Source organism: Camponotus floridanus, unplaced genomic scaffold, assembly GCF_003227725.1.
Source record: "Camponotus floridanus strain SB8 unplaced genomic scaffold, Cflo_v7.5 scaffold3, whole genome shotgun sequence".
Lineage (NCBI taxonomy): Eukaryota > Metazoa > Arthropoda > Insecta > Hymenoptera > Formicidae > Camponotus > Camponotus floridanus.
The window spans coordinates 245618-261875 of NW_020229436.1; the positions used below are offsets into that span (position 1 = coordinate 245618).

Genomic DNA, 16258 nt, shown 5'->3' on the forward strand with positions numbered 1-16258 from the left:
AATATATTTAGATGTACGTAATTAATAAAAATACTAATGTAAAATAATATTTTAATATAAAGAGAATCATATAAAAACATATATATCGAAAACTGACCTTTGCAATGAACTTTCGATGATGCAGAAAACATATCGGTGGCGACATCAGCTGTCAAGTTCTCGAATATCGTTCCACTATTCCTTCATCGATAAGTCCAGTCGATAACGTCACACACATACATATCACTTGCACTCGCGTACTTTTTTTGCGAAAAAGTCAAAAGTTTTATCATTTCCCGATTTATATTTATATATACTTTGATATAATTTTCATAAATTTTCTCACGCTTTGTTACATTTATCATAATACATCGTCCAAATCCATAAAACATCTACGCGTTTTTACGAAACGATCTATCGAAAGAAGGCCAGTCGATCTATCGCGATTTCGGTTTCACTAAAAATCTATCTTTTCTGACTATTATAATGTCCTCTCTTCCTTTTCGAAGGAAGTCGTTTCGTTTTAATTACATACCTATTTGATTTTAAACGTAGAAAGTACCACTGTACAACTATACAAAAAGAAGACTTATACTAGATAGTCAAATCAGCAATCGTATGCTTTCCAACTATTTATTCGTATCACCGTCACTTTGATCTCAGATTATCGTGTTATTCACATTATATTTACGCGCATGATTATTGGAGGCACGAAATCTTCACCAGAGTGTCACTTCGACCCTCGTATCCTCGTTTCTACGCGCGAACGTTGACTAACGTAATCAAAATCCGGCATGGGTAGATGGCACTCGTGCTGCTATGGTCTTTTCCTGTTCACGGCTGCACAGACGAAGACGTGAACGTAAGTTGCAGAATAAGAATTGTCGTTACGCCGGGAGAATTTTGTGCCGAGGAAGTGCAAGTCGGCGTTGTCGAATAATCGGAGGCAGCCAGGAGCCGTGAGTGATTGTGCAGGTGCGAGAACATGTGCGGCATTTCGCGCGAAAAACTCACGCGGCACGTGTGACCGCGTGGCCACATGTGTTTCAGCAGTTTCCTTCCCGTCAGACTCTCTTTCATTGAGAAACTTAAGCTAGAATGCATTACCTGGCCTACGATCGACTTGCCACGGCACGAAAATCATATCATATCATCTATCTCTGTTTTAGCATCGAACTGTCTCATAATGCCAAACGAAGCGCCACTACCTTTGCTCTCAAAAATATAAATATATCTTTTTATCATTATGTTTCGATTTCCATTATCTTCATTATTTATCATGAATCTCTTTATTTTTGTTACAATTTTTGTTCTATCCTAAAGTATGTTTGCTCACTATATTGCGATAAACATATTTATGATAAGTTATCATGCGGTTTTCAAAATGATCAGTTTAATGTGTATTTTAATTTTATTTATTTTCATTTATTTTTATGTTTTTATATTGTGATTTCACTTTTATATATTTTATATTTTATTACAAAAGTAAATTAGAAAATATTAATAACATAATTTTCTTTTACAGATAAACAATGGACGACAAAGAAGCATTTGACGATATGGTGGTGGCAACCACAAACACATTGCCAGTAGCCATGCCGGCCGAACTACCCGAGATCAAATTGTTCGGACGCTGGAATTGTGACGATGTGCAAGTAAATGATATGTCTCTACAGGATTATATCGCTGTCAAAGAGAAGAATGCAAAGTATCTTCCACATTCAGCGGGACGTTACGCAGCAAAGCGTTTTCGAAAAGCTCAGTGTCCCATTGTGGAACGTCTTACAAATTCTCTTATGATGCATGGTAGAAACAACGGAAAGAAATTGATGGCTGTGCGAATTGTTAAACATGCCTTTGAAATCATTCACCTTCTCACTGGAGAGAATCCTTTGCAAGTGAGTTGAATAACTCATTTAAAATTGGTTTATATATTATTTATTTAAAACTAGCTTACATATATTTGATCTTTTATATATGAATAATTCTATATCAAATACTTCAAAAAACATTTTACATTTTTTACATTATTTTAACAAATTTGATTTGAAAGTTTATTATATAAGAAATTGTTTTTTTTCTTAATTTTCTTTCTCACTTTATAAAAAGAAATTCAAATTTACAATTATATTATATGATATTGAAACATCATTGCATGTCAAACATTTAATGTGGAACCTTTATATTTCAGGTTCTTGTCACAGCTATCATCAATTCTGGGCCAAGGGAAGATTCTACGCGTATTGGACGCGCTGGTACTGTAAGAAGACAAGCCGTGGACGTATCTCCATTACGTCGTGTTAATCAAGCCATTTGGTTGCTGTGTACTGGCGCGAGAGAAGCCGCATTCCGCAACATCAAAACGATCGGCGAATGTTTAGCCGATGAACTTATCAATGCTGCTAAAGGTTCATCGAATTCTTACGCGATTAAGAAGAAAGACGAATTGGAACGCGTTGCCAAGTCGAATCGATAAACATAACTTTCTATGCGGAAAAATAAATAAACGTTCTATCTTTAAATTACTCTCTATTTTATTTTATAAGAAATTATTCGAGAAAAAAAGTCTCTTAATTTTCAATATGACTGTTGGAAGGTTGATATTAAATCTATTAAGCTTTGAGCTAAAATTTTTTAGATTATTTTTTAGATTGAAATTAGACTAATAAAAGTATAACTCTTGAAGGAATCAAATAGTGTATTTTCACACTATAATTTAAAAATTATTAAAAATTTTTAATTAAAAGTAATTTACTAATTATTGTTTGTGCTGTTTATATATATTCAAATTTATTTGAATTTTTAAAATGTTTTTAAAATTCTATAGACTTAAAAAAGCCCATTTATTATATAATTTTTGATTGATGCCATAATATTCATATAAATATTCGTATAAATATACAAATCATGTACAAATAAAATTTTATTTAAAAATTCTACAGAAATTTTAAAAATTACGAAGATAGGAATTTTAATAAGAAATTATCCTTTTTTAACAAAATACAAAAATATATATTCATTAAATTATTAGAATGTGTCACTATAATAGTGCACAATCTTTCTCTTGGATGATGCTGAATAACGACAATCGGATGATATTTTAAGGTTAGAAAACTGGCGGAGTAGCAGAGAGAAGATTGAAAAATTTCATGACTTCCTTTTTTAATGGCAAGGCATTTAATGTTTTGAAAAATAAAAAGATATAAATATGACAGTGAATATAGAAAAATATTTATTTTATCTTTGAATATTACAGTATCTTTCGCGATTGAATATTGTGCACATTATATATTACCCTCTGAGAACATTCATGGACATTAGCTTTGTAGTTCACGTTTTTAATGTCCATAGAGGGAGTATCCCTTTCAGAAATCACCTAAAAGCAGGCCATGACATCTCTCAGTTCTCTCTCTGGATGTAGATAGGAGAGTTTTCACATCAAGTGTTAGGTAATATCTGTGGCAATGGCAGGTGCTGTTAAAAAGGTAAAGTTTGTTTATAAACTCAGTAATGAATACATTTAATTAGAATGTCATTTATCATAATGTGAATTTACACTATATTTAACGATTTCTTGATATATATTATTTTGTTGCAAAATTAATTTAGTATTTACTTTATTAATTTTACTGTTTCTTGTTTGCAGTCTACGAATATAAAGGGATTGGCTGTTAGCGCACAGCCTCATATAGAATTAACTCCATTGTACAATAGAATTTTGCGAATGTTAGATAAGATGCCAAAGGAATACACTTATCGGAAAGAAACAGAAAAGCTTGTCAAAGATAGATTAAAAATCGTGAAGGAGGTGATGCTAGGACTTTAAAGAAACAACAATTTATATCGATATACTATGTATCCTTCTTGATTAAACATATTTTACAGAATGCTGATGTACAAGCTATAGAAAAAAAGATAGGCTGTGGACAGGTAGAGGAACTTATAATACAAGCAAAGAACGAGATGTCGCTGTCAGAAAAGATATTAGTGTGGAAACCATGGGAAAAATTAATACAGGAAGCTCCACCTAATCAGTGGACATGGCCACCGCATAAGTAATTTAACAATATTTATTATAGATTTGTATATAGTGTGTGAAATTGCAAATGAAATATACATTGTCCATTATTCAGTGTAACATTTCATTCAATGAATATTTTATAACTTAAAAAATATGCACAATAATAGAATACATATAACAGATGTTTATAATTGCATTTTCTTCTGTAGAAAAAACAGAAGATATTATATAAAAATAAATTTTAGGAAAAAACATCTTGGCAGGAAAAGTAAATAAATATAAATAGATAAATTCCTGAAATGTTTTTTATTTTGAATAATTATAAAATAAATATACATATATTGTTCAACAAAATATTTCATGTTTGAATTCGCGTTTTTTTTTTTCTTATATTACATAGTGAAAGTTGTATTTCAATGATTGCAATCGTTTCTTTTGGAAATTCAATATTTTGAGTTTTATGCATATCAATGTGTTGTATTTATATGTTTATTGATTCATTATTGCGTAAAAGTATCAATAGATCCAATAGGAATATCATATTTTTCCTTTATGTAAGTTTATAAGACTTATGATATTTATTTACAAGTTTTATAATTTATTTATGAGTTATTTCCACATGACCGATTGAATTAGAATGAGAAGCGAGGATCAATGGTAATGTAATTATCATTTCCCGATTTAGCGAAGCAATTCAAGTTAGACAACGCCAGATGACGCAGCTTTGTTATAATAACATGTTTATACGTGAACATCCGTGACTAATGATTACATATGTATCTTATATGCGATTTATATAATTTTCTAATTAACGACTCATAAAATAATGAATTAATTATGAATTAAAATATAAATTTTATATAAGCTTTTACATAATCGCGCGAAATTTTTGAAAAGTTAATGATAATTATCTTTATCTAATTAAAGTATAATTGAAACTTTAATAAGCTTTAATTTTTAAAAACTTAAGTCATCAATTTATTTTCTGTTTCAAATTTTCAAATTTTACATTATGCTTCATTCATTATCTCATTGTCGATAATATCGGTATCTTATTCTTGCTTCTTTTATTCTTATATTCTTATATACATATGTTGACCCTAATAATCGCGCAACCGGTTGTTTGTATCGCGGTGGTTCATCCGGATAGTTTCCCGTTCAGACCAATCGTTCAGACCAATCGTGATTAATTGTAAGTCCGGCTAAATGCATCGACAAAAAAACAGGGCATATGCGATGCTCGGGGTATCACAATTTTATAATCATTCATTGAAACCCGACACGAACAATCTTTCCGTTCGAATAATGCATAGCCAAGTGTTCTTGTATCGTATTATTATGTCAAAATTTTGTGCGATTTAAACTGAAAAAAATATCTATCAAAGCGCGGAAAGATTCTGCTGTGAAACTATATCTTAATTGTAGTTGAAAAATCAGAAAAATCGAGTTAAAAAAATAATTGGACTGGATGAAGAATCACTCAGTTTCGCCAGGTAAAAAGAATAACGTTACACGAAAAGAATTTTTGTTTATTCATTTTCTTTTTATTTAATATACATGTACAGAGATGGGATAAAGATTTCGAAATAAAAAATGTGCATTAAATATACATATATATGCGCATATATTTGTCAGATATTAAATATATTTTCTCTTTTTTAATTATATTTTATTTTCAGCATGGCTAATACAACTGTCATTACATATATAGCAATACATAGACGAACATGCACAGTTTATAACAATCTTTAGTTTTTCTATTACGTGACTAAAAATCGAGGTCATTGGCTGATATGAAATCGAAAATATAGCTCTAAATTCCAATCTATATAATTCTAATCTTTGTCGCAATCGGCCAAGTTCGAAGTGTACGACGCTCAATCTCAATTGTCGATGTTCCATGTTCGAATCTTCGGGGCGCGATCGTCATTTATCAGTCTCATTTCTCGCGGAAGAGAGTCGTCCTTGCATTTCCCTTGAAAAGCCACGGCGCGGAAGACTCGCGGAAGCCTCGAGGGGACGAAAAGGGTACGCGGAGAAGAGCGAAATGGAAAAAGATGTACCGTTCTCCGACGGAGGTAAACGAGCGGCACGGCACATGGCACTATTCCTCCCTCCAGTCCCCCTCCCCACCGCGTCGTCCCGCGCCCCGCCGCGCCGGCGTCCCTAGATTCTATGTCGCGGCGAGCGCGCGCGGCCCGCACTCGCTCGCGAGACGCCGAGGCGGCACAAGTGGAGCGGTAACGGTCGGCCACGTATTCGCGCACTCTACCCTTCGCCGTCCCCCTCCCCTTCCCGGGCCGTGCGATGTAAACACGCGGCCGGAGTTCGACAGGTGGCCGCGAACGCGCGCGTCCGAAATAATTTAACGTCGCGTTCGACGAAAGAGTGATCGTGACAGTGTATGACGTATCCGTCGTCGCGTTTGTTACCCGTCCATCGTACGTCCGAGAGATCGAGAGCGCGAACAAAGTGCATTATTATATACCGTTCTACTCTACTGAACGGTGCGCACCGCGCACAGTGATCTCCCGTGCCAGTCGCCGACCTGGGTTCGCAGATTCGATTGTGTCGGGATTGAGGAGAGGAAGAGAGAGAAGGAGAGAGACAACCCGGCGGCGTCGTGGGAAAGGGAGCAACGACGCGGATTTATCGGTGAGTGTCGATTTTGTGTTTTAACCGTCAGAGATGCTCGATCGGCCAAGCGTTTGAAGCAGACTTCACGCAAAAGAATCTAACCTTAAGGATTAATATGAAGTATTTCTCGTGATAGAATGACTATACAGAGAAAAAAATGGATTGAACCGTAATAATTGAAGACGTCGGTGATTTTGAGATGTCAACATGTTAATGTTTACATTTGTCGCGAAAGGTTTGGCTGATCAAATTCTCGACAAAGTATGTACGAGTTCATAAAAGAACATTGGCGCGCATTATGTTTCATTTAAATTTAATTCAGAATTTTTTCAATGAAGATAATCATTAAAAAATCTTCTACGCAAATTGATAATTTATTACAGATTTTGTTATTGAAATTTAAGTATCTCTTGTGAATAGAATGATTATTCATATAGAAAGAAAATAAATTGAAACGCAATGATTGAGAACGTTAACATGTAATGTTTACATTTGTCGTAATGTGTATAAATGTTTCGGGAAAATTTTGGCTGATCAAATTTCGATATGCGCATAAAATGACATTACTTTATGCTTAATTTCAATTTAATTTAAAACGTTAAGAATTTTCAATAAAGATAGCATTAAAAATTCCATTGCGCGAATTATTAATTGATTACAGATTTTATTATTAAATTTGAAATATATGTATTAAACTTCTTTTTATCGATTTTGATTAATTTATTTCACATATCGGTGGACACAGAATTTATGATCCTCAAAAATCGATGACACTAATACTTCCTTCATAAAAATTATTGCATTTCAATCTGAAATGTATATTAATGCTAGATGTTTCGAGATAGTGAAAGGATTAAAGCGCGCGCGCGCGCTTTAAAGCTCGGAATTTAAATTATGCGCGTGTCGTTCACGGTCGCGAGTGTGCATGAGTAATGCGCATTGAAATAACGCGACATGTAATTATCACGCTATACCATATACGCATGGCATTTAACTGGAATAATGCAAATAGACAAATTGTCAGTTATATTCGTGCGCGTGTCAAGATAAACTTCGTCACAGTGATTTATCGCAGCGGTGAACGCGAATTTTAATCGCTATCTTTATATATGTATTTTAATTTATCTTCAAATAAAGAGACAGAACGTTTCTCTATTTATTTGTACGTATAAATATAATGAGTTTTAATTTTAAATGTTCTTTTATGAATTCTATCGATACCATAACATTTTTAACGTGAAAAGATATATTTCGAAAATAAATTTTATTAAATATAATATGATCGATCCGAAATATCTTAAAATTACTTATAATAAATTTATTATATAATATATTATATAATAAATTTATTATATAAATTGTTAGAAAAAATAAATTCATTATAAGTAATTATAATGTTTTTTAATTACTTATAATGAATTTATTTTTTCTAACAAAGAAAATTGTTTATGAAAAAATCAATGCAACAATTGGTTATTTTTTTGTAATAAATTCGAAAAAATTAATTTTAAAGTTAAGAAAATTAAACTTTAATACATATCCGATGTTGCATTCCTTTAAGCATAATTACAATAAAAAGAATAGAACGTGAATGTTCAATTTTGATGGAACCACGTGTTTGCACGTGACATGTGCACGTTGACATGGCAATCAGATTGCACATCCTATTTCCATTCGTATCTTCATTACATGTGACGTATCTGCACATGTGTCGTATCTGTGGGAAACAGGTGATAGTTACAAACATCGCCCCGGGTTCGCCACGATTAGTTTTCGACTACCTAGCGTGACGTTGACCTACTTTCGAGCCATTAATCCGCGATGTTTTCACATTTAATTAATTAAATTAATATTGTATTTATCTGAGAGGTATGTCGATTGGGATTAATAGACTAGACGAACGTATAATGTCAATTACGTTTTAAAATATTATTTACATTACTCGAATAAAACAGCAGTTCCTTTTTGAATCTATGATGAATATCATAGATTAATTTTTTTAATTGTTCGAAAAAAAGAGCAGAACTTGTCATCTGTTTTTCACGACTCGCTATCACTGAACGTTCGCGACGCTATAAATCCCGAGACACGATCGGTGGTTCATCATGCGTGCTTTTACTTATGGCTGCGCTCGTTATACACATGCGTGCACGAGCGATATCGCGTGCGTATCTGTGTGCGTGCGCGTGCAAAGTTACGGAATGCGCTGAGAATTTTCATTGCGCGCGATCGGGATTTTTCATGGCTGCGTCGGTAGCCGCATCGCCGAGGTGAAAATAGTTATTTACCTATAATAATTTCCCTCCGCGGGTGATCAACCTCCGCGAGAGATGGTTATTGCGACCGTCCCGCGTTATGGGAATACGCGCCTGATTATCGTCGTGATTTACGGGCTTTAAAACGTGGGAAAGCCGTCGCTTTTTGCGCTACGTTCTAAATTTTTAACCCATCTGGATTAACGATCATTTTATAGCTCCGAAATCATCGAATATGTATATTTGCGCTCGTGGAAAAAAACATTCGAAATTATTTCTAGGGATTTAATAACTTTTTTGCAGCTCATCTTGAAGAAGCGTAATTGATTCGTTAGTAACCGTAATTATATGACGATTAAAATTTTTATAGCAATATAAGTATGACAGCAATTTTGACAGTTCACAAAAAATTCTCCCAAATTTTACATGCATCTTCAATTTGCATGACTTTTCGTGTCATATCTTATGATTGGAAGTTGAGAGTAGAGAATAGAATAGGTTCACAAAGAAACCGAGAAAGATTGATATTTATTAATTAAAATTCAGAATTAAATTTCAGAATTTATTAATTAAAATTCAGAATTTTTTCAGAATCGAGCACTAGATATATGCACGCGTTGTACATACATGCATAAAAATTGAGATGCTACACTTAAAATAATGTCTCTCAAAGAAACAAAAAGTTTAACATCGAATATGATAAAATTGATTTCTATAAATTAATAGTCGCGCATACAATATTCTTTGTATCTCCCTCTTGTTTCAAACGACAGGCGCAGATCGCAGGTATTTCTAAGGTAGAAAGAAAATGCAGCGGACGATATTCTAAGACAATGCCGACGGAGACGAGCGCATCTTTCCGCTTGCAACCAAACACAATACGCGCGATTTTTACGAGCGCGCGGCGAAGGAGACGTTATATAGCTTTCGCGGTATATAACTGAACGTGCCAGGAGTAGCTGTCCTTTCGGACAGCTGAAAAATTTCGCACGACTATATCCTTGTATGAGATTCCCTCGTGGCTCCCCCGACGGCTCGCCTATAAATGTCGCATTCTTACCGCGACTTACTGCGTTTCGTGATGTTGTTTCCTTCGTCCGCCGCATTCCGCGAATTTTCCACTCCGCATTTATTACATATTTGCCGACATTGTGATAAATTAAGTCTGAAGTACTTCTGTCTCATTATCAGTCAATGGTCCTATTTTACGACGAGTAGGGTCTTTAAAAATCTTTTTTCAGATAATTTATAGGTTCTTTATTGTATCTCATCGATGAAGCATTTTAAAAAGTTGGCAAATTTTAAAAACGAAACTATTATTTATTTATACTATCGATAAAAGAAACTAAGAAAAATATTTAAATATTAAGATAATTAAGAAAAATATTTAAATATTTACTTATTTAAATATTCAAAAAGATATTAAAATATTAAAAATAGAAATATTAAAATATATTAAAAAGTGATAGGTAATTTTATTAGTCATATGCAACAGTAAGATAAGTCGCTCTGCTTAATCGAATCGAATCGATCATTTGGCGAAACCGTGCCGCGGAAACGATGCGCGAATCCGCGATATCTCCGGACTGACGTAGCATCGCGGAAAGGGTAGCCCCTCCGCGATGGTAGAACGTTAACATGCCGTGACGTTGCCCCGTTAGAATACTCGGCGGCCTCTACCATCCGCGTCCCGTGCGCCGATCGTGAACTTTATTTACGCTCTCTCGTGCCGAATCCGCATCTCGTCCTCCGCATCTCCGCTAGTCGGTCGCAGACGACGGGCGATAGCCATCTTTTTCACGACGGTTTACGGTACTCCCCGTGCTACCGAATTCCTATTCTTCCTCCGAAAATTCATTACCCATGTTGCCCGCCCGCTGCCCTTTCCCACACATCGCCTAATTTAACAGATTAACGCGTCCTAATTCGCGCGAATGTTTCGACGTTTATGAGAGTCTATCCTCGTTTCACGTGTGACTTTTGTATTTTAATTGCGCATGCAAAGAACGTTATTTTCATTATTCATCATCTCGGTACAATGAGCGTCTCGGTCGTCTCTTTGCAAAATTATATAATTCTCCATTTTATTCGAAAACTGATGATTATTCCTGATAGTAGAAGCTTGCTCGAGAAGTACCATGAATTAAGATAGCATAAATACAATAAATCATTTGGATGAGATAAGAGCGCTTCGTGAATTCATCGCGTTTATAAATATCGGTTGGTGTCAGGCTTTTTGAATCGGACACGCGGGAAACATAACTGTACACAGAGAAATAGAACAACTGTAGAACATCCTAAAATGCCGCATAGCGGTTCTACAATAAAGTCAGAGGTTGAAGGTGAGAATCGAATAACCGTCGAGGATATAAAGTGTATTGGTCGATCAGGATTGTGCTCGGGAGAGTCGAATGATGATCGCTTTAAGTTGGAATTTACGATGAAAGGCTGAATCTGAATGAATAGCTGAATGGTAAATGTGAATAAGGTGTCGCGCGTAAAATATTACGGTTGAATAAATGGCGATCTGTGCCGCGCTTTCATCGTCTGACTTCTTTTTGCATACCAACGACGAGAAATTAGATCACGCTTTATAAAGTAACATCTCTCAAAGATCACCTGCCATCGTATATCATATGTTATCAAGAGATCAATGATGCCTGCGATCGATCAACATCGCTTATTGCATAAATTTTGACATAGTTTATAGGCATTGTTTTGAAGAAAGATATTTAGAGCTCTTATAATAAATTATTACGTCATTGAAAAGTTGATTTAATATCAATAGTTTGCGTATCATAAATTAAAAGATAAAAAATAATATAGTATATTATAGTAAATTTTGCAATTTTAATTTTATACGCGCTGTTTTTATTTCAAAAATATGCCTGGGAGAAAGCTCGCGATAAAATCGCATGTCTTAAAATTATAATATATGAAGGATTAATCAATTTATCCGCGCGAGATGACATATTAATTAATACATGGCTATCAAGACAAGGGGTCAGAGTCTTATCCGAATGGCGTGACTTTGCATTCCGGCTCTCACCTTTTGAATTTTGTGGGTCAAGCAGGTTTCAGGTTAATGATTATTGCTTCCGAAAGGTGATCGATAATCCATCTCCGTGATGGATAACTGAATTAAAATCAGATGAAAGCAATCTCCTCTCGAAGATCCAACATTATCCGCTTTCATTTTAAATATAACCGCGTATATATCGGCGAATTCTAATCTCAAAAGATACGAACATCTTAATAATAGTAACGATAATAAATTGCATCATAGATTGAGGTGATCGAAGATTGAATGGTAACGATACGATTTTTATTTTTAAAATCAAATTAAAGGGAAAATGAAAATTCAGAAAATCAAGCGAAAAACAAAATAATTGTCTGTCACATTGTGCGTATGTTTAATGTAACATGCAAACGAACAAATTAAAATATACATACGTTTCGATCTCTGCTTTGGGATCTTGATTCTCTTCAGAAATGCAAAAATAATTTAAATTTCATTAATAATTAGAATTGACCAATTTTTTGCTTTCATCCAAATTGTGTTTTTCCTGCTTATCGTTGTAATAAAGTAGCATCGCGAATCTTCATCTGGTTTGAATCGCCGGTAACCTTGATACGCGGAAACGAGACCTTGGCGTGCGCAGGCCGCTATAGAGTCTTACCTAATGTTAAGCGGGAGATAAGGACCGCGAATGGCGAACGCGATACAACGAGCCTCGTTCGTCGTGCTCAATGGTTCGAGACTTTCACGAGCATTCCTCACCCGACGCGCGTTCTTCAGGATGCTGGTTCTCTCTCTCTCGCTCGCGAAGAACCTCTCTCCGAACACTCGTCTCTCTCTCTCTTTTCCGTCGCCGCGCGATTCCGTTCATCTTTTAGCCGCGTTCTCCACCTGCCTCGCCCATCTCCGACCGGACTGGATTTTTCTGCGGGGCAACCGCGGAGAAACACGAGCACGGCGTTGCGGAAGTCCCGTTTAACCTCTCGAACTCTCGATTTACGAGGCGCTCGACTCGCCGTGGAATGTTCATTTGAGATACACTGTCGGCAGCACCGCTACGCGCGACCGCGAAGACACTCGTTAACCCCTTCGAGTTAACGCCCGCGGAAATGACGGGCGGCACGTCTGGGCGCGACCGCACGTGTCTCGGAGCGACCCATAAACTTAACGTTATACCCGATATTTCATCCATCTCTCGTCATAAGACGCGGTTCGTAATATTTGCAATTTGTTAGCGTGTCCCAAATATCTTTGCATCTCTTACATATGTATACAGGTGTTTTACATATGTGTACAGATGTTTCTAAATAAATGCGAAAAAATTTAAATTCTTTGTCGAAAATGAAGAGAGGTTTTTCATATAAACATATATTCCTACATCCCTCCCTGGGGAGGTGCACTCTTCCAAAAAGGGAAATGGAAATTAAATTTTTTTTTTTTTTTTTCAAATTTTGAATAAGTTCACAAAACGAAATTTGGTGAATTTTCATCAATAAAAAGGATACTTATTAATATTTTTTTAATCTTCTTGTATCGCTATAAGGGGATGAAACTCTTATCCAATTTTTTATTAGACTTTTTAACGGACCGGAATGTGATCATTTAAAAATATGCGTTAGAAAGTTTGACTTCTTTAGAAACTTTTTTGTTTTTTTTCTACTATTCTCGTAAAATTAATAGTTTTCAAAAAAAGTTATGCACAGCAGCAAAATGGCAAAGATTTCGAGAAGTTGAATTTTAAAATAAAATAAAAAAGCGAGTAAAACAAAATTATAATAAATATTTGAATCAAAGGGAACAAAAATCAATATAAAAAATGAAAACCCAAGTTTCATCTTGAAGAAATGTAATGCTTCAAGGAGGATATAGAAGTATATGTTTATGAAAAATCCCTTTCATTTTCAACAAAGAATTATCTCCAATGTTTCGCATTTACTTAGAAACACTGTAGGTTTTATATAATTACAGAGTATCAATTTATATTTGCTATTCATAGTAGTAGTCGTTCACGCTCGAGAAATTTGAGAATTGTATATTCATAAATCATATATTCCTCAGCGAAAAGTCATTTCTTTTAACAAGAAATATTCTCTCACTTTCTATAATATAGTATATGTATGTTATGTCCACTCTCTCCTAATATACATTTGCCAAACGAGTTTGGACATCGAGAGAAAAGCCGATTCTATATTCCAGTTTATCTTTCCAATGAGCACCGACTGCTAACACCTCGCTTTTTTAGGATGAGCAAACAACTTCTGAGGACCGTAGGTCAGGAGAAGTCGTAAATTTCTATCTTAACCGAGACACGATATCTCGGTAGACTTTCTTGAGGCGTGCGAAAAAATACGGCTAAGGTATATATGTTAGAGATCTTCTTGACGATTTTTTTCGTGAAATACGAGCTGTGCAATGTATATTTTATGCCAACCGGTATATTTAAATTATTTAAAATGTTTTTTCAAGTTGTTTTAGAAGGATCTTGATAATAATCATAATCATTTTATATATTAAATTAAATTAGAAAATAGGAAGTAAATTGTGTAAGAATCGTTTCTATAATTTTTAATATTTATTTGCATAATTTCACAATGACTTACTATTTATATATTTCAGTTTTTATTCATTTTATGTTTATATAATTTTATAGAAAGTGAAGAATTTTTTCAAGAATTCTTTAATATTTTTACAATTCTTCAGAATACTTAAAGAAACGAAAAACTTAAATGCATATTTTCAACAACATATTTGAATGTGCCAAAACGGTATATGATATTTATGTAGGAGAAAGTCGGACAAGGCGAAGAGGAATGTCGATATGCATTTGATTTGACGTAAATAAAAATGCCAATGTGTAACCAGCCGACTTTGCGCTCGTATTTGATCGCGTGGCGATGGAAAGGCGGACGTCGAGAAGATCCGCGCGAGGGAAATCGTGCGACACGTAAGAATAAATGCGCTCTCGTGCCACGTAAGAGGGTAAAACTAATTTCCCCTCTTCCTCCTTCGCATCGCGGTGGTTTTCAAATGGACCGGGACTGTGAGCGCGAGAGGTTATTTGAAACGAAATTACGGGAATAGTTTTCTGCATAACAAACCTTTATGTATCCGCATTCATTTCGCTTCAAGAGTATCAAGAGAACCGTGCTAGATCACATTAGCTATAAAATGGAAAAAAGACTAATATTATTTCAAGAATCTCTTTTTAGAAAAGGAGCTGAAATTAATTTTTTTATTTTTATTTTTTTATTTTTAGGAATGATATATCATTTATTATTAAAAACACGATTTTGAAAAGTAATTTAATATCTGTTGTTATTTAAGTAGCAACATTTTTATAACAAATTTAAGACAAATAGCAACAAAAATTTTTACAACAAATTTAAGCGTAGCAAAGTATCCTAGGAATTCGATCAAATTATTTTCATTTATGCTTTCGTTAGATCGTAAAACAGACCTCTCGTAGTTAATGCGCGTGATCGAAGAAAGCCGGGTATTATCAAGGATTAATATTTGACGTGTCGGTCGTTCGCGAACGTTAAATATCGGCGTGCGGCTCAAACGGTTTCCATGCAATATTCATCAAACCTGAATAGCGGTAGTGTGTATTCCCGAGAAATCATTATCCTTTGAAAGGATCTGCATTCCAACAGGCCTCTTTTTACAAGGCCGGATATTATAGTTTCAATGCGGTTGCGTAAGGTACGCGCACGCGCGCGAGCGTTCACGTTCTTTTGGCCTCATCAACGTCACCCGCGTTTCAAGTTCTGTTTCGGGTCTGTTTGTTTCCTCTGAATAACATATCTCCTTCATTCATTCATTAAAAAAAAACACTCATTATATAATATCATCGAAACAAATTTATGCGCGAATTCGCTTTTGTTTATGAGATTTAAAGGCGATAACGAATTGGATTTAAGTTGATTAGAAAAAATATCTTTGCTCGTAAAATACGTAATAAATACATATATTACATTTGTATATATGCGTGTATATATTTAAAAAATATAATTTATAAATAGATATGTTTTACATTTTTTCTCAGGCTTTGATAGGGTACCGTTGTTAGTAGCGCGAGGCCATAACAAAAATTAGCGAATTATCTAAGCGATAATTCGTGTACGCGCGTGTGTATGTCGTTTACTTTAACCAGACTAATTAGCATGTAACAGGTATCACGTCGATGTAATAACTTTGCGCCGCAGCGTGTACATTGACTATGAATACGAGATCGATGCACATCTTCCTACAATTATTGCAAACACTCGTCACGTACAATTTGACAGAACAATTGACTGACGAATCGACGAAAACACTATTGAATTCCTCTGGCAATTGCGACTTAAA

General features: G+C 34.7%; 3 protein-coding genes across 9 annotated transcripts in view; all 3 read left to right on the plus strand.

The window, feature by feature from the left end:
* Positions 1 to 740: 740 nt before the first annotated feature.
* On the plus strand, positions 741 to 2501 carry LOC105257652 (40S ribosomal protein S5). 3 transcript variants are annotated; one of them, XM_011268418.3, is made up of 3 exons: positions 741 to 841; positions 1505 to 1877; positions 2171 to 2455. In XM_011268418.3, exons 2-3 carry the CDS (start codon positions 1512 to 1514, stop codon positions 2453 to 2455), a joined length of 651 nt encoding a protein of 216 aa, XP_011266720.1. In that variant the 5' UTR covers positions 741 to 841; positions 1505 to 1511. The 3 variants fall into 3 exon arrangements, with proteins under 3 accessions (XP_011266720.1, XP_011266719.1, XP_025265873.1); XM_011268417.3 differs by having other exon boundaries at positions 766 to 954; XM_025410088.1 differs by lacking the exon at positions 741 to 841 and having other exon boundaries at positions 1512 to 1877; positions 2171 to 2501.
* Positions 2502 to 3443: 942 nt separating this feature from the next.
* On the plus strand, positions 3444 to 4107 carry LOC105257653 (NADH dehydrogenase [ubiquinone] 1 alpha subcomplex subunit 5). Its single transcript, XM_011268420.3, has 3 exons — positions 3444 to 3464; positions 3626 to 3787; positions 3865 to 4107. The coding sequence occupies exons 1-3, from the start codon at positions 3444 to 3446 to the stop codon at positions 4036 to 4038; spliced, it is 357 nt and encodes a 118-aa protein (XP_011266722.1). The 3' UTR covers positions 4039 to 4107.
* Positions 4108 to 5758: 1651 nt separating this feature from the next.
* Positions 5759 to 16258, plus strand: part of LOC105257654 — a 71252-nt gene continuing 60752 nt past the window's right edge. For all 5 annotated transcript variants that reach the window (XM_011268421.3, XM_011268423.3, XM_011268425.3 and 2 more), the window contains exon 1: positions 5759 to 6655. The gene's annotated coding sequence lies outside the window, so the exon portion shown is untranslated. The remainder of the gene's footprint in view (positions 6656 to 16258) is intronic.

What these genes read in the sequence shown, in the direction of transcription:
- LOC105257653 (XM_011268420.3), top strand. Translation starts at nt 3,444, where the DNA reads ATGGCAGGTGCTGTTAAAAAG. An exon ending in TGGCAGGTGCTGTTAAAAAG is followed by an intron (nt 3,465 to 3,625) that starts GTAAAGTTTGTT and finishes TCTTGTTTGCAG; the next exon opens with TCTACGAATATAAAGGGATT. An exon ending in GATTAAAAATCGTGAAGGAG is followed by an intron (nt 3,788 to 3,864) that starts GTGATGCTAGGA and finishes CATATTTTACAG; the next exon opens with AATGCTGATGTACAAGCTAT.
- LOC105257652 (XM_011268418.3), top strand. Translation starts at nt 1,512, where the DNA reads ATGGACGACAAAGAAGCATTTGACGATATGGTGGTGGCAACCACAAAC. An exon ending in CTGGAGAGAATCCTTTGCAA is followed by an intron (nt 1,878 to 2,170) that starts GTGAGTTGAATA and finishes TTTATATTTCAG; the next exon opens with GTTCTTGTCACAGCTATCAT.